Genomic DNA, 27,901 nt, shown 5'->3' on the forward strand with positions numbered 1-27,901 from the left:
CGAAACTCTTTAAGTGGTCAGGTTAGGTGGAAAAACTGAGGCAGGACTGGGGACTCTAGTGAGAGGTCTGAAGCTGGCTGCAGACTTTCTCCCCGGAACTGGGAGAGCACCTTCCGAAAGCCCAAAAAGCGCATGCCAATCCAAGAAGAAACCGCTGGGGTCGGTGCTAACATCTGGGGGAGAGCGAAGCGCCACCCACGCGAGCGGGAAATCCCAGAGGTGGGGCTGGCTGTGGGTGGGGCCTGGGGTGGGGTCCCGGCGGGGGGCGGGGCCTACCTGGGTTACCGGGTGTGCCAGCCTAGCCCTGCACAGCGGAGGTGGTAGTGGCCCTGGTCTGTGGCTCCCGTCCTATTTGCTCTGAACCTCGCAGCCATGGAGGGACCCCGGGAGCTTCTGAGTAGGAAGCTCCGGCTCTGCTTCACCCCCGCTGCCCGGACCAGCCTCCTGCTGCTCAGGCTCAACGACGCGGCGCTGCGGGCGCTGCACGAGTGTCAGCGGCAACAGGTACGGCCGGCCCGGGCCCCATCCTCTCCATCCCCTACCCCTCGGTTAGTCGGGCCTCAGCCGGCGACAGTGCCGAAGGGGCCTGGGGATGGGAAGCAGCATCCTCAGTCTCCGGCCTCCCCATCTCTCCAAGTGAAGCCTGCGAGGCAGGTCCCCCCACCCCACCCCACCCCCACCCCGGGCACCCGACGCCGGATCCGGGACGCTGTTTCACCTGCTCTTAGCTCAAGTCTGTGCTCTCCCTCCAGGTTCGGCCAGTGATTGCTTTCCAAGGCAACCGAGGGGTAAGCGCGGGCCTGGGGTGTGTGGAGGTGGAGTGCAGGGAGAACAGACATGGGCTCCAGGAAGGTACCATCAGGGCGGGAGGCTGAGGGCAGCCAAGGTCTGAGGAAGTTTCGAGAATTGAACCCCAAATGGGGCGAGGGGCTGCTGGGTTGTGGTCCCAAGAGGCTGTGGTTGAAGAGACTGTGCCGTCTTAGCCTCCTGAGGAACTCAGGCCCAGCTGCACCTGGTGTGCTAATGAGCCCCGTGGGACCCATCGTCAGGCTTAGGCTGGCTCAGGGAGGAGTGGCATTCATAGTAGGAGGAGGAACTGACTTTCATAGAGCTTACAGTCTCCTTTCACCCACAGTATTTGAGGGTCCCACGTCCTGGCTGGTCCTGCCTCTTTTCCTTCATAGTGTCTCAGTGTGGCCAGGAGGGCCCTGGTGGTGGCTTGGATCTTGTGTGCCAACATTTAGGCAGGTAAGGGGAATAGGTAGCAGGTAAGAAAGAGTTTGTGCAAAGTCTGGGAAGGGGATATCCAGAGGTGCTTCAGAGATCTCCACCTTCCTGTTTTTTGTTTGTTTTTTGTTTTAAACCACTTCTTTCCAGATCTGGGCCTAACCGCCTCCACTGCCTGGGTCCACTCAGGGAGCGCCTCACTATTTGGGCAGCCATGGATTCTGTCCCAGCCCCATCTTCAGTTCAGGGACACAACCTGACTGAAGATGCCAGAGATCACGAGAGCTGGCAAAACATGGGAGACTATTCTGCAGGAGACACAATTTCACAGCCACAGATGGCACTAGAAGAGGTAAGGCCAGAAACTGCAGGGAGTTGGGATAAGGTGGGGCAAAGCCTGAAGCCTAGGGAGCCAAGTGCCCCTGCCACTTTCCCTGCCAGGTGGCAGATCCACTGGCAAGCAGCCAAGGACAGTCACTCCCAGGATCCTTGAGGGAACACATGGCACAGTGGGAAGTGAGGTACTTGGGGGCAGGGTGGGACTAATCTGGGAAGCCCTGTTATTGTCTTCTCTAATCTCCACCCTAAATGCTGTAAAAAGGGATCTAGCCCTACCCTTGGCTTCATCTCTCCCATTCCCTCTTCAAAAATCCTAGGAACCAGACCCATCTTCCAAACAGAGAGCCTGATCAGGTACTGCCTTCCTCTGCTAGCCAGAAACACGTGGACAAGGTAAGTTGTAATAGCAAGGGTGTTTCAAAGAGAGTTGTGTCCAATGAGGCTAAAATTTAAAAATTGGGACCTTATCATTTTCATGCTCCCAGAGCTCATTATATGGAAGTAATTTTTATGTTAATTTTTATTTTATTTTTTTTTGCGGTACGCGGGCCTCTCACTGCTGTGGCCTCTCCCGCCGCGGAGCACAGGCTCCGGACGCGCAGGCTCAGCGGCCATGGCTCACGGGCCCAGCCACTCCGCGGCATGTGGGATCTTCCCGGACCCGGGCACGAACCCATGTCCCCTGCATCGGCAGGCGGACTCTCAACCACTGTGCCACCAGGGAAGCCCAGAAGTAATTTTTAAGAGAAGGACAGAATAGGAGGCTTCTGGCTTACTGTTCATGTGACCAAGATATTTTCTCCAACAGAAACGTCCAGCACCTGCAGCTACTGTAAAACTAAAAGAAAAGAGGCTCAGATCTCTGTCTCTAGCTCCAAGTCCCCTACAAGGGCTGCCTAGTCAGGAGCTACAGGAGAAAGAAGATTGGGAGCAAGAAGATAAAGATGAAGACATTAGCCCCAGGCTGGTGCACAGTCCCTCAGTTCAAGCAGGTGAGTTAATGGGAGGAGGGTGAAACTGCCATAGTGGGGGAAAAAAAGCCTATCATTACCTTCATGTCTTGCTTCCTTCCTAGACTCTGAATCCCCAAGCCCTGAAGAGGTACCAGATTACCTCCTGTGAGTCCCCTGCCATTTCCAATTTTATCAAGCCTTGTGCATATGAGATATTAAGGTAAACTTCCTGGGAGCTGGAAGCTTTGGGGGGCAATGATATTGAAGGTGACAATACTCTGCTCCTGGCAGGCAATACAGGGCCATCCACAGTGCAGAACAGCACCATGCTTACAAGCAGGACTTTGAGACAGATTATGCTGAATACCGCACTCTGCATGCCCGTGTTGGGGCTGCAAACCAAAGGTTCAGAGAGCTGGGAGCAGAGATGAAGAGCACTCAACGAGGAACTCCAGAATACAAGGTAAGGGCTGGATGGGCCCAGGCTGGCCCCTGAGCTCTACTGGCCGTAAACTCCTGGCTAACTGCCCATAATCCTGTTTGTTCAACAACCAATGTGACAAGCAAGCCAGTTTTGAGGGAAAAATTAGTCTGTATAATTTGGTAGAATGAGAAGGGAAGTTCCTTCACTCCCTAAGAGAACTGGAGCTTTTTTCTTAAGGTTAAACTTGGTGCTAACATTTTCTTTTCAGATGCTGGAAGAAAAGATAGTCCAGGAATATAAAAAGTTCAGGAAGGTAAGACCAGGCCTGGGAATGGTAGCAAAAAGGCAGAATTGACTTTTTTTTTTTTGACATGGATGCTTTTTCTCTGCAGCAGTACCCAGGTTACAGGGAAGAAAAGCACCGTTGTGAGTACCTGCATCAGAAATTGTCCCACATTAAAGGCCTCATCCTGGAGTTTGAGGAAAAGAACAGGGGCAGCTGAAGATGACAGAGGGCTCTTTACCCTCTGCCCAGTGTGCTATGAAGGAACAAAGCAGCTATTAACTAGTGTACAATTGTCTGCTCTTCTTATTGCTGAGTCCATGGTGGGACGTAGGAGAGCTGCTCTAGGTTCTTAAGGTTTTTCATATTGCCATATTTAAATTTTTAGGGCATGGGCACAGTGCCAAGACTCCACAGCTGTGCCCAGGAGACTAGGAAAAGTAGCAGAGACTTGGCTTCTCCACCTTTAGTTCAGCCAAGTTATTTTTAAATCCTGAGAAATGATACCATTTCCAGGACAAGATACCTTGAGAACATCAGAATTTACTTGGTAGCCTCCCTGAAGAAACAATGAAAACTTTTGGTAACAGAACTAAAGGAACTTGTAATACAACTGGATATAATGGGAAAGGGCTTGGGTGTTACCCATGTACTGAAAGTGAATTATTTTACAAACATGGCTAAAAAATTAAAACTGATTGCTTCTGTGTCAAGTTTATGTTTTCCTTGAATCCTCTTACCCTTGGCTGTGTATATGAACCAGTTCTGGGGCTCCCTAAAAATTCAGATCCCCAGATCCCAGCCCAGGTCTTATGAATTAGAATCTCCAAGATTATGGTTAGGCATCTTTACTTTTTCAAAGCACTATGGATGATCCTGATATATATTTTGCTAAGTGGCTCTGTCAAATCTTGTAATTCAGTGGTCCCCAACCTTTTCGGCACCAGGGACCGGTTTCATGGAAGACAATTTTTCCACAGACTGGGGCAGGGGGCGGGGGGCAGGGGGCGGTGGTTCAGGCGGTAATGCGAGCGATGGCGAGCGGCAGATGAAGCCTCACTTGCCGCCGCTCACCTCCTGCTGTGCGGCCCGGTTCCTAGCAGGCCACAGACCGGCCCAGGGGTTGGGGACCCCTGTTGAAATTGGTAACTAGAGGATACAGTAGGAATAAAGCTCTCCTTTTCCAAACATGGAGGTTGAGGATCACCTGCAACTGGGGCTATCTGGAATTATCCAGTAACTGAAATCTATAACTGTGGATAGGATTTGGATTTACCCACAAAAAGGAAGAGGGAAACGGTTCAATTCATTTGAACCAAAGATCACACCAGTCGTATCCTTTTCGTTCCTCACTGTTGCATAAGAAAGTGGATGTTTCACTTACAACGAGGAATGATACTGCCTTTCCCAGTTCCGCTGGAGAAGGAAGTTAATGACCACACCCTGGGCTTTGAGGGAGAGAGCTGTACCTGGCAGTGTCAGCAATTCTTGAAACAACTTGGATGGAACCCCAACCTGATGCCACACCCACACAGGGCATTTCTGGGCAGAGAATAGCCCTTGGGAGATATAAACATACTCAGCTGCATGGCAAGGATAAACTGCAATCCATCCTTAGGGCATGGGCAGGCCAGAAACAGCCCAACAAGAAAGGTCCCTCACCTGTTCTAATCATCAGGCTAGGGTCCTGTGCAATAAACACGTGAGGATAGAAAGAGATGAAATCTGGAAAGGAATTGCAGGTGACAACTGGGTCCACACCCAGTACAGTACAGCTGTATTGACCATTATGGCAGTCACTAGCCCTACATATGACTGTTTAATAAAAATTTAAAATATGGTTTCTAGCTACATTTCTAATGCTCAATAGCTACAGGTATTGGGCAATGAAGATTATAGAACATTTCTATCATAGCAGAAAGTTCTACTGGACAGTGCTGGTCTAGAGAACCTCTGCTTCCCCACCTCATGGAGAAAAGACAGTATAAAGGGGGCGCATTTATTGTCACTGTTCCAAATGTACAAAAAAAATTAGAAAATAACCCCCAACTCAATCCCCCCCAACATTCCCCCCAACACAAATAATTTTTCCCAAAACCACAAACATAAACTGGTTCTGATATTCTCATAAACAGTGCAGCTAAGAAACAGTTTAGAGAAAATTTTAACAGGATTCAGATTATATCCATTCTGTCCTCTCAGCCCTGAGAGGTAATAATCCCATACGGGTCCCAGTCCTCCCCAATGGTTTTCCCATCTCTCGTGGAAGAGTCCTTTTACAAAGTGTTGTGTTTGGCTGCTGCTTTAGAGATCCTCCTGTGCCTTCTTCTTCTTCTTGGGTTTTTCTTCTTGAACTACAGGGGGGTTTGTAGCCTCTCGCTTTAGATAGCTAATAAAATCACTTAATTCACGGCCACCCTGAAAACAGAAAGATAACTCTGAAAATTTAACCTTTCAAAGAACTGTGGATTTTCTTTTTCCCCAATAGGAAGACTTGAATTTTTAAAAGCACATTAGCAACCACATATATGGACCATGAGTTGAATTTCCAGTTACATAAACTCAAAGAACTGAATATGTGTCTGTGTGTGTGTGTATGTATTTGTGGGGAGATGAGACAATGAACTTACTTCATATTTCTTTGGATTCAGTTTCTTATTGGCTGGAGAGAAGTAGATGGTAGGAAAACTGGGAAAAGAAGAAAAGAGTTGACAAATTTCAGATTCCAGAGTAACTCTGACATACACTTTCCTAATAACTGCTTCTAGGAGTAACTTCTCTTCATGATTTCTAATCTGACCAGATACTATTTTCCATTGGTGGCTACATTACATCCTATCAAAACTCAGAAATATGAAAGCTCACAAGGTCTGTGGCAGCCATGTGGGCCAATGCTGCAGAACTTTAAGCCAGGAAGGCATTGGTGGTTCTGTGCTCAACTGGAATATGAGGACTCTCCAAACTATGCGCAATACAGAAATGGTTTACAAGCTTATTTTTTCCTAGCAGTTACCTAGATACTTTTACTAGTTTTTAATCTACTTACCCTCTGACTTCATATGGAGAAGGCACATCATTGGCTGTGGCATCCATCTTGGCTATGACAATATTTGGGTCTTTTCTGAGCTGTTAATAAAAAGGTTAGATCTTGAAATTTCAAGTTTTCAGTGACTGAGGGACACAGTCAATTTAGGACTTAAAACAACCTCATTCTTCAAAAGCTTGGATAAGTTTTGCTGCTGAGACAGGAAGAGTAGTGATACATGCACACAATATCAAACTTTCCATAAACTTCCCTTTTCTCTCTTGGTTCCCACACATTAAGACTCTATATACAGACACCTTCAAAATTACCTGGCCTAAATAAGATATTATAAGGGCTAAGCCAAGTGATATAAGATGAAGGAACATAATGAATTCATATAAGCCACTATCAAGATTCAGATGCCAGGATCCTTTTAACCACAATCTAGATTGAGTCTGAGGAGTGGAAAGGTAAAGCAGGTGTCTGAGGCACTGCACAGGCTCAGAGGGCAGTCAGGAGAAAGTGAGTAAACAGTAGAGAGTTGAAAAAAAATCTACCAGTACTTAGGTTCTGAACTAATAAGGGTAACTACATAGCCAATGCTGACTATGTATGTAAACTTCCCAACTCAAATTTAACTTCAGAATATGGTTCACACTTACCTTCTCTCCCAGTTCTTTATACTTAGGCTCCAGATTCTTACAGTGACCACACCAAGGAGCATAAAATTCAATCAGCACATCTTTATTTTCATCATTCACTATTTCATCAAAATTCTCTGCTACCACTACCTGGGAAACAGAGAAGATTCTCTAGCTGGTAAGGCAAGTTGAACACATTCATGAGCTATATTTGTTTCTGGACCCAATCCCTCTCAAATTTGTTGTGTTGCCATTAAAAATATGAAACCCAACTCATATTTATAGACTTTATTAAGATATTACCATTCCCCAGAAATCAACTCATTCCCATGTCTGTCACCTGTCAGACTAAGTTCAGGAAGTCACAGGAAACAAGTGCTACCCAACTCTTGCTTAAAATAATCTCAGAACAACAATATTAAAGCTATTCTTAAAACTATTCTATTAGGGGTTAGCTTGCTCTGCCCTGAAGAGTAACCTAGCCCCAATACAAATATCATCAGAAAATTCTACTCCTGCCCCTATTAAGCATAATGAACTCTGACAATGCTTATTTTATGATGAGGGAGGTGAGTACAAACAAAAACAGTAACTGAGTAGCCAACATGGTCTTCACTTAGCACTTCCCAGTATTTTGGGAATAAAGAAATGAGGAGAGACAGCTATGTAGAGGCTTGGGGAAGTTGTGTGCGCCTCACCTTTACGGGCCCATCATTGCTCTCTGGGATAGGCTCAGACTTCAGGTATCTCTTCAGGTTGCCATCAAAGTAATCCTGCAGGAATCTCTCAAGAGCCTTGCCATCGCGCCTGGTATTAGAAAAACAAGGATCAGTTTTGTTAACTTGCTCCCACCACTGAGAAAACTAAAAACCATTTCTTAGAATAGTTTCTACATAGTTTAAATTTCAAGGCTAGGAAGTAACTGGAAGTTTAAAAAAAAAAAAGACAGAGCCCTTGTTTCTCAATATGCAGAACTACAGACTGAACAAGAAAGCAACCACCTTCTTGTATTTCTAGTGTGTTCTTTGTGGATTAGAAAGGTCAGAGAAGGAAGAAAACATTGGTCCTTCTGGAAATTCAATTCTGCAAAAGAACCAGGTCCTATTTTGTTGCTCTGGAGAATAATGCCTATCTTTTTTTTTTTTTACTGATTTCACTCACAGGAAGATTTTCTCTTGTCTTAATCTCCTGAAGTCTCAGAAGGTGATAGCCAAAACTGTCTGGGGTCTTAAGATCTTTCCAATACCCTGAGTTTACTTTAGGCCAATGTGGTATTCCAAGAAGAAAAGACATTCTGTGGGGATGGGAGGGGACTGGGTTGGTCTGAAATTACATCAATCTCAAAGAGACTGTCTAATGTTCTCTATTTACTATTTTTAATGGCAGGGTGGAAATAATCATGTAAGAATTCCAAGCTGCCATCCTTTTGTTACCTTTCAAAATTTATTAAGAATCATGATCCTTAAATTATCTATAATTAATTGAGAAAAGTGACCGTCATATGTCTCGATTACAAGACCTAGCTTCACATTCCAATGTTCTTCTTTATAAATCCTCAGTAGTGTAAAAGCCTTTAATAGTTTCTTTGCAGAATCAAATCCCAAACCCACGCTAACTTGTAACTCACGAGAACTCCTCCTGCATGACAAACTTCTCTCCTTTTGCAGTTCTGATAGCAACAACAGGAATCTCGCCAGTAGTGCTTTCCAAGCCAAAATCAGAAAGTTCATGGCTAAAGGTTTTGCGGCTAGCTACAGCAAAGTTGAGTTTCTTCCCAGCATCCAGGAATTTCTTTGCCACCATCATCACTCTATAGGAAACAAGAGATATTTATGCCAAGATTATACCAGGGTGGTAAAGCACTTCTAAACCAAGAAGCAAGAGACCAGAAAGCAAAATTTCATAGTCCCTGCAGCCCTCTGGAAACAGTCTGAACTTGTGTCCTTGGGCACTGACATAGGATTATGGTATACTCCAGTGTCTTACTGAACTTCACTGCCAAACTGTTGGTACAGTCCATTCCCACTGAAACTTGTTATATTATATAACTATAAAATATCACAGGCATAATAACTAACCCAAAAAGAAAATTTATAAGGATAAAATACACTGAGGGTCTCAATGGGCAACAAGGCACAATGTGTTAAAGGACATTTTAGATAACATTTGCATCTTTTATTGTGAGGTCAGGAATCAGCTGTGTCACACGGCAAAGGAACACCTATGGAAGATATGCCTAACAGATTTTGGAAATAGTTTATTTATCCTTACAGCTTCAAATCCCATTTTCTTATCTGTTCTCACATCACACATGGTAATAGGATAGTTAGAAGGAATTGTTTATGCACTGGGTAAACTTATTTACAAAGGGGAAAAATTATTATTACCTGTTTCTCCAGTAGTTGGAACCTTTAGCATTCTTTTCATAGTCCACATCATAGTAGGCCATAAGTAAGTCCTTGCCCTGTATCAAATCTTTATTGTCTTCTGTCATGTGAGGGCAGATACCAAAACTGAAATGATACAATCCATTATCAAATTTGGCTGGTTTATAGCTATGTTATGGAATTATCATAAAGTAACTGACAGCACTTAAAAAGGAAAGAAATTTTCAATATATAGGATAAGTACCGAGTAATGTAACTTATAGGACCACAATAGGAGTTCTAGGACCCAAACATTACTACTTTAATATAAACTCAACTATTATCATTACAATCCCATGAATGAAGCTATTTAATCTAAAACATGGCTCTGCTTAATAACTGAGATAAACAAACTAAAATGAAGCCAAGAAATCCCAAAAGTATAAAGAGGTACTCACATGTTTTCCTGAATAAATTTTTTAATCTTTCCACTGGTCATTTTCTGCTCTGTATATGCCACAGTCCTGTCCTCAAACTTGTTCATCAGATGTGACGGACGAAACAAGGTGATACCCCTTTAGAAAAAAGTCTTAGTAGGTAGACAGCAAAAGAACTGTCTCCCACCTTTTATTTAAAGCTCAGACTATCTACACTTGCTGCCACTTCTAATATCACCATTTAAGCACATAAGGACTCTTTTCTGGGACCACAGCCTTGGCAACATGACCTTCTCATCAACGCTAAGGAGCTAACCACCTTAATTTCAAGTGTAATAATTGGGTATGATGATTTAATAAACCTGGGTTGCAAAGTTAGAATACCTTGGTTCTAATACTTGCTCCACCACTAACTTCAAAGACCTCGGGCCAGGTATCAATTTAATTCTTCTGGGCTTCAGCTTTTACATCAGTACAAAAGGGGGTTAGAGTAGATAATTAATTTCCAAACCTTTAAAAACAAAACCCAACTTACCCCAAAGCCCCAATATGTACAATAAAATAAGCCAGAACTTGCTCTTATTGGAAGGTACCTTGCCCTGCCAGTCTCATTGAAAATTCAACTCTCCCATACAGTAAGAAAATTACTTCATTAGAGAAAATATATTTAAGATTCCTCCCAGCTGTAAAAATTCTATAGGTAGGTATATGATTATAGATAATATTTAGCTTGAGTCCATTAAAAAATTTTTTGTTCTAGATTTCTCTATATGAATAAACACAGTTTACAAAGTTTTCTCTTCCTGGTACTACGTTGCCTCTCTCCCTAAACCAAGCTTTCCTCATTCCACCAGAACACTTGAAGGAAATTCCTTCTTTTTTTTCCTTTTAATAAATTTATTTATTTTTGGCTGTGTTGGGTCTTTGTTGTTGTATGCAGGCTTTCTCTAGTTGTGGCATGTGGGGGCTACCCTTTGTTGAGATGCGCAGGCTTCTCATTGCGGTGGCTTCTCTTGTTGTGGAGCTCGGGCTTGAGGCATGTGGGCTCAGTAGTTGTGGCTCGCGGGCCCTAGAGCGTGGGCTCAGTAGTTGTGGCACATGGCCTTAGTTGCTCCGCGGCATGTGGGATCTTACGGGACCAGGGCTCGAACTCGTGTGCCCTACGGTGGCAGCCGGATTCTTAACTGCTGTGCCACCAGGGAAGCGCCCTTCTTTACTTTCTAACCCTTTGTTCAGCTAAAACTGAACCCAATTTGGTTCTGAGTCACAGGTTTATATCTAGTACAAGCGTTCCCAGAAAATATCACTATTCTAACTATCAATATCTTGCCTCTTGCTTCTCTTCCATTCCTCCTCCCCACACTATACACACCTGTATACAATTTTATCACTTGTTTTGGGCTAGGTGTCAGCACCTTTAAGTCCTTATATCCCTCTCTCCACTCTTCCAATGTTAACCATTAACTTTATGTCAGTTAAAACACAGGCATTTTCATAGTATACAAGGAAACTACATAGCAAAAAGGGACCTAATATAAACACGCTGGGCAACCAAGAAGGTGACTATGTCTCAGATTTTTTTTAAAAGTATAGTTACCAATTTCAGAGCAGTTATTGTCAAAAATTGAAATCAGTTCTAAATGTGATCTTTAATGATGTTATGGCATTGGGGTACACATGAAAAACTTAAGACACCCTTCATATAAGGTCTACACATGAAGAACTTAAGACACCCCTCATAAGACTTCTGATCAGAGGCTGAGAGGCCAATTTTTTTTTCCTTTTTTTAAAAAAGATTTATTTATTTATTTCCTTGGCTGCCCCGGGTCTTAGTTGCAGCACGCGGGATCTTCGTTGCAGCATGTGGGATCTAGTTCCCCAACCAGGGATCAAACCCAGGCCCCCTGGGTTTGGGAGGACAGAGTCTTAGCCACTGGACCACCAGGGAAGTCCCGCTGATAGGCCACTTTTTTTTTTTTTTTTTTTTGCGGTACGCGGGCCTCTCACTGTTATGGCCTCTCCCGCTGAGGAGCACAGGCTCCGGACGCACAGGCTCAGCGGCCATGGCTCACGGGCCCAGCCGCTCCGTGGCATGTGTGATCTTCCCGGACTGGGGCACGAACCCGTGTCCCCTGCATCGGCAGGCGGACTCTCAACCACTGCGCCACCAGGGAAGCCCTGATAGGCCACTTTTAATGACAAGTGTGAGAGGCAGACACAGTGAACAAATCTAAGGGTAACAGGCTGATATGTGGTGTGCTTAATGAGCCACAAGTGGCTCCACATCATTTATAGACCTGGTGTCTCTTAATCTAAAAGGCAGTAGAGCCTCATGGTTAAGCCCAACAACATTGCAGCTAGACCTTCTAGCTGCAAAGGTTCAACCCTGGTTCTGCCATTTACGGCATGTGAAGCTTAACCTCTTTGTGTGCTTTCTCCTCTGTAAATGGAGATAATGATAGCTCTGTCTCAACAATTTGTTAAGAGGATTAAAGGAGTTAACAGTACATGGCACATAGTAAACACTGCATATTTTGTTAAATATAAATAACACTAACCCTTGTCACGCTTTTCTTTTTACTCTATATGCTCACCTTGAGTGATCTCATCTAGTCCCATGGTTTCAATAACCACTTACATGTGGTTGACCTATAAATCTTTTAACTCAGTTGAGAACTTTTCCTGAATTTTAGTCTCATTTATCCAATTGTCCAATGGGTCTTCACCACCGGGATGTCTCAAAACTACTCAAATTCACTGTGCCAAAATAGAACTCATCATCATTTCCCCCAAATTTGTTTCTCTTCGTCTTCTTCATAGCTTGATGATGATTGGCCCAGTTATCCAAGTCTTTAGAAACCTAGACTTACTGTAGATCTGCCCTTTTTCACACTTGGCGAGGGGCCAAATCCTATTGTCTACATTTTTTATACACACTCCTTCTTCTTCATTGCCCCTAATACTGCCTTAATTTAGATTCTCAGATGTCACCCTTAGTTTAGCCTCTCTTGACTGCCTTGCCATCCCTCCCCTTTCAAACCACCACTATATGGGTGCCAGTGTCTTTTCCGCTGAAAACACAAAATTAATCACATTACTGTCTAGCTCAAAGTCTTTCAATGGCTCTCAAATATCTAAAAGATAAAATCCAAATTTTTCTGTATGGCACTTAAAGTTTTCTATAATTTGGTCTCTGCTTACCTCTCCAAGCTTACCTTTCACTATGACCTCATCCACGAACAATACTCCAGCAGTACTACAGGTCCCAACACGCTTAGGTTGTTTCACATCTCGGGGCCCTCTCTCCTGCTGCTCTATCTGGAATAATCTTTATCCCCCACCATAACCTGCCTGGAAAAACTTATCTTTCAAGATATACCTCAAAAGTCACCTCCTCTACGACATTTTTTGATACTACTCCCCACCCCCCCCCAAAAAAATCATTCCCTCCTCTGTACTACTGGTACACTCTGCCTAATTTCTACCATAATACATATAATGCTCACTTACACTTGTATTTTTAAATATATTCACTGTCTCCCATTACCAGTTGCCCCTCAAAGGCAGCAACAGTTTCCAGAACTTAGCTTACTGCCTAGTATGTGCTCAATAAAGCTTTTGGAAAAACTAGGCTTAAAAACCACCAGTTCACACAATAGCACTTGGTCAAGGTACACATTTACAAGGGCATTTAACTCAGTTACTTACTCTCCATCATCATCATACTTGTTCACCAGAGACTCAACACTGGTGTGTGCAAATCGGTAGTTATCCCTCAAGTTGCTGGCTGCTTTTAGAAACTCAGAGTGAGCGTCACTGAATAAATCCTTGAAAAAACCTATACAGAAAATGTCAAACACGAAGAAGAAACAGTAAGTGCTGAGACATATTCAAAACTTTGAAATTCTTCTATTTTTTCAAAGTCTTTATCTTATTATGGATAAGCAAAGCAAGATAGATAGGAGGATTGGGTCTGCTTTGCCATGAGTACTGAGGATATTTGATGAAATATTTAGGATAAGAATTCTTTCTCTACCCTTAAAAAAAAACTTTTTTGAGGAAGCCAAGGGAGAGAATTTGTTAGGGTTCAAGTCTTAATTCTAGTTTTTCACAGTTGAAAAATGTGAGCAAATTGCCTATCTCCTTAGAGTCTCAGGGACTATTTCAGGTGTCAGAGGATTAAATAAGGTAGTATGTCAAAATAAAGTGTAAATTAATTCACCATATTTTTTTCTATGTCTTATTTGTCTTTAGAACTTCAAATCTAGTGAAGTGCCCAAAATCTCAGTGTTTATTAAATGTCTACTTATGGTTAACTCCTTGTAAAATATACAGAATCAATATCCAGATAAGAAGTGACTTTTAGTCAAACTTAAAAGATAAACCATCCTCTACTGCCAGAAAGTCAGTTTTATTACAGTAATTAGGAGATTAAGAGAACACACGCTTGTATGTTTAAATTTATTTTTTTTTTTTTGCGGTACACGGGCCTCTCACTGTTGTGGCCTCTCCCGTTGTGGAGCACAGGCTCCGGACGCGCAGGCTCAGCGGCCATGGCTCATGGGCCCAGCCGCTCTGCGGCATGTGGGATACTCTCGGACTGGGGCACGAACCTGTGTCCCCTGCGTTGGCAGGCGGACTCTCAACCACTGTGCAACCAGGGAAGCCCTAAATTTATTTTTTAGTCAAATGTATTATGCATTACGTTTAAAACAAAACAAAACAAAAAACACTCAAGATGTAGAATGTGTTTAATTGGCTCAAGTTATTTTAAAAATAATGACATATTGCAACACCCAAGAAAGCAAAGATTGCTGTAAAAACATATACAAATCCTAGCAATTTGATCTTAAATTGTAAATTCCCCTACAACTATGAAAATAGCAGACAGAGGTTTATCATTTACTTATATCCTCCCACCTTAAAACCCCATTTTCAGTTTTAAGTACTCTATTATTTGAGTTAAATCTCAGGAGTTTAAGAAGTGATAGGAAAAACTGAAGCTATTCCTATTTTCTTTAATTGACATTAAATCTTTACACCTGAAAGAATACCAGGCCACTCAAATAAAACACCACTTTTTTCTACATTATAGTAATGCTGACCTAATTTTGTGAGTTGTCTTTTCAGCTGCCCCCAAGGTTTCCCAGTTTTAACTTCATTGTTTACTCAGACATAGAGGGCTTTTGAAACCATGTTGATGATTTTGTGGCATAATCAAATTTGCTACTCACCCACCACAGAAGCATCTTTATCACTAATGAACTTTTCAAATTCTTCCTCAGTCCTGAGACCAGCTGAAGCTGGTCCAGCCTGCTTCTTCAGGTGGCTGACAATTCCATCTTAAAAGACAAGATGAAAGATTATAGCAACACAAATTTATAATTTTTGAAAAGGTAATCATTCACATGATTTAAAGTTTAAAAAGTTCAAAAGCATATACAATGAAGTTTTCTTCCTATCCTTCTCCTTGTGACCCAGTTTCTTCCCTATAGGATAACATTTCAGTTTTTTGTATATCTTTCCAGACATATTATTCACAAACAAGCAATTACATATTTATTCTTTTCTTTTCTCCTCAAATGGCAGCACACACATATGCTGTTCTGTATTTTGTTTTTGTCATTTAACACAGTTTAGAGATAATTTATGTCAATATACATAATGAACTACCTCAATCTTCTTTATAGCCACATGGTGTTTCATTGTATGGATGTACCACAATTTATTTAACCAGCCACAACTGATGAACATTTGTTTCCAATTTCTTGCTACTGTAAATGATTCTGCAATAAACAACCTTGTACTAGCATCATTTTACACATGACTGAGTGTACCTGTAGGGTAATTTCCTAAAAGTGGATTCACTGGGTCAAAGAGTACATGCATTTATAACTGTTTAACTGCCCCCCCAAAGAGACTGTACTTATTCATATCCCTGCCAGTGATGTATTAAAGTGTTTATAACAATACAGATAATACCTTTGTGCATGTTGTTCTCTGCCTAGAACAATCTTTCCCCAGATATCCACCTGGCTTCCTTCCTCACCTCCTCCTTTAGGTCTTAACTCAAAATGTCATCTTCTCGGGACCTCCCTGGTGGCCCAGTGGTTAAGAATCAGCCTGCCAATGCAGGGGACACAGGTTTGAGCCCTTGTCCGGGAAGATCCCACATGCCACGGAGCAACTACGTCCGTGAGCCACAACTACTGACCCTGTGCTCTGGAGCCCGCAAGCCACAACTACTGAGCCCACGTGCCAATTACTGAAGCCCGTGCGCCTAGAGCCCATGCACCGCAACAAAAGAAGCCACCGCAATGAGAAGCCTGCACACCGCAACGAAGAGTAGCCCCTGCTCGTTGCAACTAGAGAAAGCCCGCACACAGCAACAAAGACCAAATGCAGCCAAAAATAATAAATAAAAACAAACAAACAAAAGAGTCATCTTCTCAAGGAAGCCTTCCCTAACCATTCCTTGTAAACTAAAACCTATTCAACCCCCAACACTCCCTTATCGCCTGCTTTATCTTTCTTACAGCACATTTCACCCATCTAATACTCTATCCTTATTTATTTTTGTCTGTTTTGCTGATATATACCTAATACCTAACACATAACAAGTTCAAGAAATATCCATTTTGCAAATGAATTAAACAAACAAATCCTTTATTCTTAAGTGGCACAGTCACATGTAGCCTTGCATTTTAAAAGTAGAAAATGCAGTGCCTTGGCTATCTTGTTTCAGGGTTTAACTATATACAGGTCAAACTATGCCACGACCCAGATCCACCCAAATCACATTTTCCTATTTAGGTGAAATGCGCTAGGTAAGTAAAACTGTTTAAAAATAATAATCACATACAAAAACACAAAAAATCTTTTACCCTTTAAGTCTAGTTGACAGACCATTATTCTACTTTCTTCTGGGCTCCGTGCTACACCTCTCCCACCCCTTTCTCTTCTGAGAACTCTAAGGATTTGCTGACCGACTGAGACAGAGTACTGTTTAACTGTTTCAACATGATTGAGTCTATTTTGCTTCTTTTAGAGGTTTTTCTTTCCTTCTCTCTCCATTCATGATTTTTTTTCCTCTTAAATGTTTTCCTCAACTCCTCACAGAGGAGGGGTTGTGTCAATAGGTAAATTGATATCGGATATGAATTTTTTGGCCTGCAAGGGGACTGTAATTACTATATCACAATATAAATTATTATAAAGAACTTTACCTCAGGGCTATGATGAAAAGTGTTACGTTTCTCCCTGAGTATTTAAAATTCTCTGGAAGGTATAAAGGGAGGGCTGAGTAACCAGTTGAAGCAGGAAGGCAAACAGCATAGTTCGTAGAATACATGAATAAAATAATCCATCTTAAGTAGCCAAACATCTGATCACCTAGTCAGATGCTGAGAAATACTTGAGTTTAAGAAATCTATGTACAGCCCAAGTGAGATTATCTGCATAGCAGCAGTCTGGTTGGGTTCACATACAATATAGTTTAGACCTAAGTCCAGAGAAAAACATAGCAATAATTCTAACTGCTAACTCTACCCTGAGCTAATAAAATCTGAATCGTAACATGTGTTCATTAATGCTTTTAAGATCAGGGGGAAAAAAATGAATATTTTACCTTTTGTTCTTAGACATATCAAATTTTGAGTGTTGGCTAAATGACGTCAGTTGGGCCAAAATATTTATTCATGCATTGAAGAGTTATTATCTACTACATGTGGAGAACCTAGGTACTGGGGATAGAGTAATAAATAAACCAAACAAGGTCTCTGATCTCTTGGAGCTTACAATATAAGTAAATCTCCAAATAAATCCCCAAATAAATAATATAATAAATCTTCAAATAAGTAAACAATTTAAAATATCAGATAGTAACCAGTGCTATGCAGAGAATTAAGAGGATGGTAAGAGTATGACTGGGTGGCTACCTTAGGTTTGGTGGCCTGGGAAAGCATCTGGAAGAATTTTTTTTTTTTGGTGGGGGGGGGGGCCGTGCTGCACAGCTTGTGTGATCTTAGTTGCATGACCAGGGACCGAACCTGGGCCACTGCAGTGAAGCGCCGAGTCCTAACCACTGGACCGCCAGGGAATTCCCTGGGAGGTGAAATTTAAGCCAGGATCTGAATGAAAAAAAGGAGCAAGCATGCAAACATGGGGGAAGATCATTTCAGGCTGTGGACACAGCTAGGGCAAAGGTTCTAAAGTGAAATAGTCTTAAGTCTTAATAGTCTTAAGAGTTAGACAGGAGCCATCTTATGTACGGCTTTGTATACGGGTATCAATCATACATGCTGAAAAAATTCCACATCACCTAAAATGCCCAAACTGAACGAACCCCTTTCCTCTCACCTTTTCATAATAAAAAGGTAAAATATGCCTAATTATTTGATAGACTCAAGATAAAACTATCCAAAACATACTTTCTCATTAATTATGGGCCCTATGTAGAGGGCCAGCCCACTTACTTCCCAAACTTCACCTGTCATCCTTGCTAATTATATTCCAGCCACAAGGTCTTTCTGTCCCTTGAACATATCAAGCTCAGTTATGCCTTAGGGTCTTTTTGTACCTGTTTTCCCTCTGCCTGGAGAGCTCAGCTCCACATCTTCTCATGGTTAGCTCCTTCCTATCATTCAGGTCTCAGCTCAAAGGTTACTTCCCTGATCACTCATAATGTGGTACTCCCAACCCCAATCACTATCACATCAGTTTTATTTTTCTCCTCTAATGCTCTTATCACTAACTGAATTTATCTTATCCACATATATTATTGACATTAAAAATTTTTAAATTGTGGTAAAATATACATAACATAAAATTTACCATCTTAACCATTTTAAAGTATACAATTCTGTGGCATTAAGTACATTCACATTGTTGTACAACCAATCTCCAGTACTGTTTTCATTTGCAAAACTGAAACTCTATTCATTAAGCAACTCCCCACAGCCCTTGGGAACCACATTCTACTTCTATCTCTGTGAAACTGACTAGGAATCTCATATAAGTGGAATGACACAGTATTTGTCTTTTTGTACTGGCTTATCTCACTTAGCATGTCTTCAAGGTTCACCCATGTTGTAGCACATCAGAACTTCTTCTTTAAGGCTGAATAATATTCCACTGTATTATATACAATTTACATATAATTATTATTAATATACTACATTTTGTATATTCATACACCCACTGATGGGACACTTGGGCTGTTTCCACCTTTTTGCTATTGTCAATAATGCAGCTATAAACATGGGTATACAAATATCTCTTCCAGACTCTGCTTTTAATTCTTTTAGGTATATACCCAGAAGTGGAATAGTGGATCATACAATAATTCTATTTTTTTTTTTTAGGATACACCATTCTGTTTTCCATAGCAGCTGCATGCACCAGTTTATGTAAGTCCACAACAACAGTGCAGAAGGGTTCCAATTTCTCCACCTCCTTGCCAACACTTGTTCTTTTTTCTTTTTTTTTTTCTTTATAGTAGTCATCCTAATGGATGTGAGGTGGTTATCTATATATATTTTTAAACTTGTGTGTTGCCTCCTTCTCTTCATCTCCCAGAATGAAAGCATCACGAGAGTAGGAACCTTGTCTGTTTTATTTATCAATAAATTCTGGGCACCTAGTATATCTGGAATATCTGGCACAGAGTAAGTACTGAATAAGTATTTGTCAAATAAAAAAATGCTAGTAAACCTTATAAATCAAGTTCAAGTATTTTCTACATTACTTACATAATCTGTTCAGTTAGAGAAGTCTTTTGTTAGCTTCCAAACTGACCTCTTAGGTGAGGAATTTTTAAGACTTAAAGTATCTTGTATAGAAAATGTCAGGTTCCCACTACAAAGAACAGGGTACTTAAACAGATCCAGTTTCCAGAATGTAATCCAGGATCCTTACCAGCAGTCCTTGGCCCATCATAAGCACCTGCTTCTTCACCATCTCTAAATATCTTCAGGGTTGGATATCCACTCACTCCATACTTATTACAGGTGTTTGTGTTGGCAGTACAATCAACCTAAAGATTAAAATACATGAACCGCTTGTTATCCAAAAGCCTGCTGCAGGCTCTTCCTATATTCCCAAAATATTAAGAGTGGTCAAATCAAAATATCAAGCAATTTTTGACACATCCTACAGAATATTAGATTTTAAAGGCAGACTGGTGCTTGGCTAGCTACCTCAGAACCACCTAAGGAACTCTAAAATTTAGATTCCTGGGCCTCATACAAGATGCACAAATGACTATTTAAATTCTGCCCTTAGAGTCTCTATTGTCTAAAGCAGTGTTCTCCACCTTTTTCCTGCCCCTCAGAAAACGCAAAGGATAAATCACTTAAATTAGAAATAGTGGCTTACTTTGATAATGATTATAATCAGTGGGATGTATCAATATATACCCCTTAGGTGGGTTGCGGTATATTTGATTTGGCAAGTCACCTACGGTTACTAGCAAAGGTACTGATACTTAAACATGCTCCCTGAGCTTAGTCTTGAATCTGGGCTAAACTATAACATGATAGATCTAGTGAGACCTATCAGGAAGAAGAAAAACAACTTCCATCTATTTAGCCACTTATTCGAAATTAGGTAATGCCATCAGCACTTTGCATGTATTATCTCATTAATCTTCATAAGATTCTGAGGTATGATCCCAATACTTTAACATAAATTAAAGTTCAGAAAAGTAATGCATCTATAGTAACAAAGATTATAGCTACATGAAGCAGGAACAAAATCATGACTGAACTCTTTTTTTCTATGGCAAGCTGCCACAGAACATCAGGATTAAAAATAGTTTTCAAAAACAGTCCTGGGCTTCCCTGGTGGCGCAGTGGTTGAGAGTCCGCCTGCTGATGCAGGGGACACGGGTTCGTGCCCTGGTCCGGGAAGATCCCACATGCCGCGGATCGGCTCGGCCCATGAGCCATGGCCGCTGAGCCTGAGCGTCCGGAGCCTGTGCTCCGCAACGGGAGAGGCCACAACAGTGAGAGGCCCATATACCGCAAAAAAAAAACCCAAAAACCCAAAACAGTCCTATATATGTATGAACTATTTATCTGAGGCTGGCCGAGATGTGAACTTTTAGACCGGAGCAACATAAAATTCGGGAAGCATTAGTTTGACTGTAAAAGCAAATACTAAGTTTACAGTTGACCCGTTAGTTAATACTTATCAACATCCTCTTGTCATCTTCCTATTCCCATCATTGTGAATAGCGTATAGTTAATTTAGGGAACTCATTCACTCATTGATAATTTTCCTCTAAACTTGACTATTGTAATTTTACTTTCCATGTTTGCCCCCCCCCCTTTTTTTTTTTTTTTTTTTTGCTGTACGCGGGCCTCTCACCGCCGTGGCCTCTCCCATTGCGGAGCACAGGCTCCGGACGCGCAGGCTCAGCGGCCATGGCTCACTGGCCCAACCTCTCCGCGGCATGTGGGATCCTCCCGGACCGGGGCACGAACCCCTGTCCCCTGCATCAGCAGGCGGACTCTCAACCACTGCACCACCAGGGAAGCCCCCCCTTAATTTTTATTTACCATATATTTTACTTCTTTCTTATGCCAGCATTTCCCTTAGTTTCACTACTTGTAATCTTTTGAAACCGTAATTAAGTCAGTTGTGTATTTGCCCAGAAACTAGTGTTCCCTCTTCTTCTTAGCACTGTAAGAATAAAGAAAATCAATGTTAATTTTTACCTACTACTATTTAAAATACCTCATTTCCTTTAATGAAGAATCCATCTATACTCACCTTTGCTAATGGGACTATTCCTTTTAATCTGGTAGCTGCAGCTTCATATTCTGGGGCAAGCTTTTTGCAGTGTCCGCACCTATACAGATATGTTGAAGAAAAAAGGCAAATATATCCTGTAAGTTTGTTAATTTTGTTTCTCTGGGAAGAATCTCAAATTATAATACCACTTTTGACTAGTAGCTGCTTCCAAAAGCAAAAACATCACCTGAACAACATCCAGTACTGATAAGGTAAATCAGAGCTCTCAGAGGTAAAGCTACCTTCTCTAGCCTGAGGTCGACTCTATAGGACTGGCTCAGTCCAGAGCAGCATCTATGTTCTCAAAAGTGCAATGGGGTGGCGATGGCGGGGGTAAATTAGGAGTCTGGGATTAACATATACACGTTACTATATATAAAATAAACAAGGACCTAGCACAGGGAACTATATTCACTATCCTGTAATAACCTATACTGGAAAAGAATCTGAAAAAGGATAGATATATATATATGTATAACTGAATCACTTTGCTGTACACCTGAAACTAACACAGCATTGTATATTAACTATACTTCAATTAAAAAAAAAGATTAAAAAAGTACAATTGAGCCCTGAAAACTGTAGTCAGAAGTATAAGCCACATTAAAGAGGGAAAGGGCTCAAGCCCTTTTGACCAATTAATGAGGATAAAATATAGGGCAAGACAGCAATAATCCCATTCCTGGTAGCATTTCCTAAAGGAAGGTACGTATTTTTCCTTAGAAAACCAGCACTGTGGTTCTTAAAAATATAGTGGTTGAAACCTTGTAAGGTCCCAAATATGATATTAACTCTTTAAGAGTCACGATCGAGTACTTTTTCTCCATTCCTTGAATATGACTCTTTGACCAGAAACCCAGTTTGAGGGGGGTCAGTCGAATAAGGCCCAAAAGGTGCTCATTTGATATACTTTAGCAGCTCGATGGAGGCTTTTTTCCTTCTCAGCTGAGTTTCAACATAGCGTGAGAATGACATATTTAAGACAGCAAGCTTGATTTTTACAGCTACACAGTTCACCTGACTATAACTACTGATGAAGATAAAGCATTATGTCAGTTAGAATATTTTCCCATAGGGCCATCATAAACACCTGTTCCTCTGCCCAGAAAGCCCTAACAGTCCCACAGGCACACTGTACATGCAATGTGGGTAGGGGCTTATCAGTACGCAGCTAGCACCAGCTATGTATCATCTCTTCAAAAGCCAACGACTTGCAGAAGGATCACTGGGAGAACGTGATTAGTTCTGTGACCTCCTCACAGACAGCAAATATAGAATTAGAAAACAGAAGGAAGGAAACACAGAAGAAATTTGAGCTGATATTTCATAGCCTAAGTCTCAAAATTTATTTTATTAAGTAATGGATGGGTAAGTAACTTAGAAACATTCTGCCCCCAAAACTTGTTTAAAACAAAGAATTCTAAGAATTTATATTCTTCTAGGTCTTTAGAAGTCCTATTCAAAAATAATCATTAGAAAGCTTAACTGAAAGAGTGATATAAAAAAAGACTATAATATTAGATGTTGCTTAGGGTCACATACATATTTACTAAAAGTATAAAAGAACCAAATGATAAAAACCAAATTCAGGATGGCCAGTGTGTAAGATGGGGAAGGGGTACACAAGGGACTTCAACTATACTGGCTTTATTTTTTAGACTGGGTGGTGAATAAATGGTATCCCTTATACTGTGTTTCACAGATGCACCTTTTACCATATCTGAAATTGGGATGTGTCTTGCAATCGTTGTCATAGTTTCATTGGTAGCATTTCTCTCTTCATGAGACATAAAATATATTCATTATATCTTCTGTATTCCATAGTAAATTAAAAATTCATGTACGTGGGTTGTAACAAAACTACACAAATTCCAATTGATTTAATAAAATAACCAATTTATCTAATAAACCTAAGCTTTTGGGAACATAAGGGTGCAAAGGTTAAAAATGAATGTGTGTTAAAGAGAGTAAGAATTGGATCTGGGCCTTAAAGGTTTAAGGCTTCAGACAGGATGGGGTAGGGTATTTTAGAGAAGGGGAATAGTAGAGCAACGTTAAAATTACTAGTGAGAATGATGCATTCAAGAGAACTATGGAGACTTCCCTGGTGGTCCAGTGGTTAAGAATCCGCCTTCCGGGCTTCCCTGGTGGCACAGTGGTTGAGAGTCCGCCTGCCGATGCAGGGGACACGGGTTCGTGCCCCAGTCCGGGAAGATCCCGCATGCTGCAGAGCAGCTGGGCCCGTGAGTCATGGCCCCTGAGCCTGTGCGTCTGGGGGCCTGTGCTCCGCGGTGGGAGAGGCCACAGCAGTGAGAGGCCCGCATAGCGCAAAAAAAAAAAAAAAGAAAAAGAAAAAAAAAAGAATCCGCCTTCCAATGCAGGGGACGTGGGTTCGATCCCTGGTTGGGGAACTAATCCCACATGTCGCAGGGCAACTAAGCCCGCGTGCTGCAACTACTGAGCCCGTGCGCTCTGGAGCCCACGCGCCGCAACGAAGAGCCAGAGCAGCCAAAAAAAGAAAAAAAAAAGAAAAGTAATTAGGAATAAATTTATCAAGAGAGGCATAAGAACTGTACACTGAGAATTACAAAATAATGGTTAAAAAAAACAGAACTATGAAGGGCTTTTTTTTTTTGGTTAAGAGATAATAAATGTGTTATATGTATTAAGAGATTTCTGTTGAATACGTATGTAGTAATTGTTAAGAAGACAGACAACAGATTTAAGAAGTTTCACCTCAACTACCTTTAAACACCTGAAAAGAAAAAAAAATAGTACAAAATAATTAGGCCAGACCAGTGGGTCTCAAAACAGATGCATATAAAAATATCCATTAAGCATTAAAAAAAAAAAAAAAAAAGGGGGGACTTCCCTGGTGGCACAGTGGTTGAGAATTCGCCTGCCAATGCAGGGGACACGGGTTCCCCTGGTCCAGGAGGATCCCACATGCCACAGAGCAACTAAGCCCATGTGCCACAACTACTGAGCCTGCGCTCTAGAGCCCACGAGCCACAACTACTGAGCCTGCATGCCACAACTACTGATGCCCACGTGCCTAGAGCCCGTGCTCCACAACAAGATAGGCCACTGCAATAAGAAGCCCGTGCATCGCAACGAAGAGGAGCCCCCGCTTGCACCAACTAGAGAAAGCCCACGTACAGCAACGAAGACCCAACGCAGCCAAAAATAAATAAAATTAAATAAATTAAAAAACAAAACAAACCAAAAAGACCTGTGTGCCTAGGCCCCACCCTGGGACTTACTGAATGATTCCTCTAGGAATCCAGGAGATAACCAGAGGTGTTAGAGGGAGTGTGTGTAAGTGGCAAGGCTGGGACTGAAAACCATTGCCTTAAGCATTGTTAATATCCACAACATCATCAAACGTCCAAAGGGAGGACCTGTCTAACAAGTTCCAATAAGGCTGGAGGAGATTGTCCTCTTTAAATTCACCAGGAATGGAATTTAGGTGGATTTTGAAGGTGATCATCAAGTTTTACCACTACTTCTTTCACCTACTACTAGATAATACTAAAACACAAATAATCCCATTCACCTTCAGGGATGGCACCCAGCAGTTAATAATGACTCCCAACATATACTCACCCAACAATCATTACTTCATCCCTGTCATGTGCCTCATGCTACTTTAGCCTCTGATAGAAAAAAAACTGATATAGTCCTTTCCCTGTAGGAACATCAGTCTGGCAGGGGTGATAATATTATTAGGTCCCAATAGAGAGGAGGGAACAACCACTTAGTTGTTCAGGGAAGGAAGAAATCACTTTTGAGCTAAATCTTGTTGAAAAGATCAACTGGGGGTTGGGAGGGGAGGGAATTCCAAGTTAAAGGAATCAGTATGTATAAGAAGAAATATTAAATATTCCATTTTATACTATCCACGTAGTCTTTTTCTATACTCTAGAAACACTGTGTATCAAATATCATCAATTAATACTACTGTCCTAGAGGGCAGGGCACAAATCTACAACACAGGTAGATGCTGAAGACTTAAGACTGACTAGTAAATATTCAGAAATTATCACAAACATTTAAATAGTTCTATTTACTTCCAGAGAAATTCAGATACTCCCATTCTTACAAACTATATAGATGATTGACTCCATAATGGAAATATTAGTCTACAGAGTCAGCTGTAAAGAAATCTTTCACTTTCACTTGTAAAATGAAAGTGGAAAAAATACCCTAAAACAAATGAGAAAAACAACTTGTTCAAAATGGGTCCATTTTACTCTTAATAAGGATTCTTTAACTGTTCCTATCTAACTTATAACAGGAGTACAAGGCAGTTAGAGAGCATTTCCAGCTGAGATATTAATAAATAAAAGAGTTGAATGTGGAGAAATAAGGACATCATCAACAGACTTCCTTGATTCCAAATTACTCATTCAGAAAACTGATCCTTCTTGTAGGCATTGTGGAGGATGACTTTACCTTCCAGACCAATTACATGGAGACACCACAGCAGTGATCCACCCAACTTTAGGGATACTTTAGTGCATGATGGGATATGTAGTTTTTAGGAAGCACATGCAACAATTTAAAGTAGCATAGATCACTTTCAATCGGGGGGAAAAAAAATCTGCTTTAAACTAATAGTCTAATAGCCCACAATTCTCCAACAATTCACTTCATGTGGACCCCTGTAGTCACAGAGGCACCTCCCAGTTTTGATACAACTCCATACAGCCATTCTAATTACAGTAACACCCCCTCAAAGCTAACAGCATGGTTACATGATTGGAAAAAGTTGTTTCTAAGAGAATGTGATTTCTAGTGACGTGTAGAGACCACCTATGATGTGTAATCAGTACTGCCAGTTAGTCGCGGTAATGCCCTGGATGCAAAACCTGTCAGAAGCTGAAAACAAAATGTGCTGCCTCTAAGCACACCCTTCTGGCTCAGGTGGTCTTCATTACAGGACTTATAGTGTAACCCTCAAGTCAGCTGAGCCCCTGCAGAGTGAAGACCAGAGTTAGAAGCAAGTGAAAGTTATCCACTAACTTTCTTTTACTGAGACTTTTGAATACAAATAGTTTTTAATTAAGGGTCACTGTGGCAGGAGAAAACTTAAGTACTGTAATTAGCGTGGTTATACTGAGCTGTCCCCAGCGTTAAGATAATCATTGTTTGCTATGGTAAAGATGTGGGAGTTAAAAAAAAAAATAACAACGCTCAGGTTTACTGGGTCAGAAATCCTATTTGCTCTTTCCCCACTCCCACCCCACCCCCAGCTTTTTATTTCCAGTTAGTTCTATCCTAAGTAATTTACATCCTAGTTCAGTTAAAGCACTGTCAAGTGGAGTATTTCTCCAACACTGATTCCTTTCTCACTGGGGTCTTCTTTGGCATTTTTCAGAAATCCTAATTAAAACTGACCATTTAGACAGATCCTGAGGGAATTACTCGGTTCACCTACTCTTTTTAACGGAATTCTGATGGTGCTGAGAAATGATCAGTTTAATGGAGAAAGTGTGCACCTGGCGATGGACAAATAACTGCCTTCCTTAAGAGAGCACTTATGACCATTCTGCAGCCACTCTGACCTTGGCTAGAAGCCAACGGCTGCGTGGGGCAAGAAGAAAGGAAGTATCCTGGGGGCCCACGGCCTCTGCACTTGGTGAAACGTTGGCTTCCAATATAAGGCCTTGAGATGTCTCGTCTATAGAATGGAAAACAGTAAAACGGACTCACCCAGAAACTCTAAAGATACCAGTCGAGGGAGGATGGGGTGCAGGGGGTGAAACACTCTGCAGATAGGAAGTGCCGCAGGAGCACCGAGGTAAGGATGTGGCCCTGCGCGAGAGGGGCCTTCGCGTTCTCCTTCTCGGATCTCGCTCCCAGGCCATCAGTACCGACGTCTCCGCTCTCCGCGAGGCAGCTCGGCTCCCCGGTGGGTGGAAAACCTGCCGGCCTCAGCCGGGCTCGGGGGAACGATGGAGGGCGCCGGCGCTGCGTAGGCCCTACCGTCCCCGCGCCTTCGCCCCCTGCCCACCCGGCCCTCCCTCTCCCGCCCCGGCTAAATGGCCTCACCAGGGGGCGAAAAACTCGACGAGCATGAGGCCTGCAGAGCCCGTGTCGGAGATGCGACTCTCGAAGTTGTCGTCCGTGAGTTCCAGCACGTCAGAGGCTGCGGCGAGGCGGGCCGCGGCGAGGAGCAGCGCCAGGCCCGGGAACAGCGCTAGGCGGCGGAGGCGCATGGCGACTAGGTGAAGCGGTGGCGGCCAGGAGGGTCAGGGTTCGGCGGGGACTGCGGAGGCCAGGCAGAGAACCACGAGCCTTCAGGCTGCGCTCGCGCGTCTGGCCCAGTCGGCCCCGCAGCCGGAGGTCCCAACCCCCCAGCCCGGCTCGGGCCGCAGTGTGGCAGCCGCCGATTGGCTGTGCGGCGCCTG

The 27,901-nt window shown here is 42.2% G+C and overlaps 2 protein-coding genes across 3 annotated transcripts; one reads left to right on the plus strand and one right to left on the minus strand.

The window, feature by feature from the left end:
* Positions 1-264: 264 nt before the first annotated feature.
* Positions 265-3,939, plus strand: ELL3 (elongation factor for RNA polymerase II 3). Its single transcript, XM_004273921.3, has 11 exons — positions 265-504; positions 753-788; positions 1,136-1,248; positions 1,378-1,579; positions 1,669-1,748; positions 1,884-1,959; positions 2,375-2,558; positions 2,642-2,684; positions 2,811-2,982; positions 3,212-3,256; positions 3,336-3,939. The coding sequence occupies exons 1-11, from the start codon at positions 373-375 to the stop codon at positions 3,444-3,446; spliced, it is 1,194 nt and encodes a 397-aa protein (XP_004273969.1). The 5' UTR covers positions 265-372; the 3' UTR covers positions 3,447-3,939.
* A 1,265-nt stretch (positions 3,940-5,204) lies between these two features.
* Positions 5,205-27,884, minus strand: PDIA3 (protein disulfide isomerase family A member 3). Of its 2 annotated transcripts, XM_004273922.4 has the most exons (13): positions 27,543-27,884; positions 21,468-21,546; positions 19,611-19,728; positions 14,930-15,037; positions 13,404-13,533; positions 9,717-9,833; positions 9,280-9,405; positions 8,520-8,702; positions 7,591-7,699; positions 6,914-7,042; positions 6,273-6,352; positions 5,857-5,914; positions 5,205-5,644 (listed from the first exon to the last, which is right to left on the minus strand). In XM_004273922.4, exons 1-13 carry the CDS (start codon positions 27,707-27,709, stop codon positions 5,531-5,533), a joined length of 1,518 nt encoding a protein of 505 aa, XP_004273970.1. In that variant the 5' UTR covers positions 27,710-27,884; the 3' UTR covers positions 5,205-5,530. The 2 variants fall into 2 exon arrangements, with proteins under 2 accessions (XP_004273970.1, XP_049562604.1); XM_049706647.1 differs by lacking the exons at positions 21,468-21,546; positions 27,543-27,884 and adding an exon at positions 21,254-21,276.
* Positions 27,885-27,901: the final 17 nt, after the last annotated feature.

Source organism: Orcinus orca, chromosome 2, assembly GCF_937001465.1.
Source record: "Orcinus orca chromosome 2, mOrcOrc1.1, whole genome shotgun sequence".
In the NCBI taxonomy this organism is placed as follows: Eukaryota; Metazoa; Chordata; class Mammalia; order Artiodactyla; family Delphinidae; genus Orcinus; species Orcinus orca.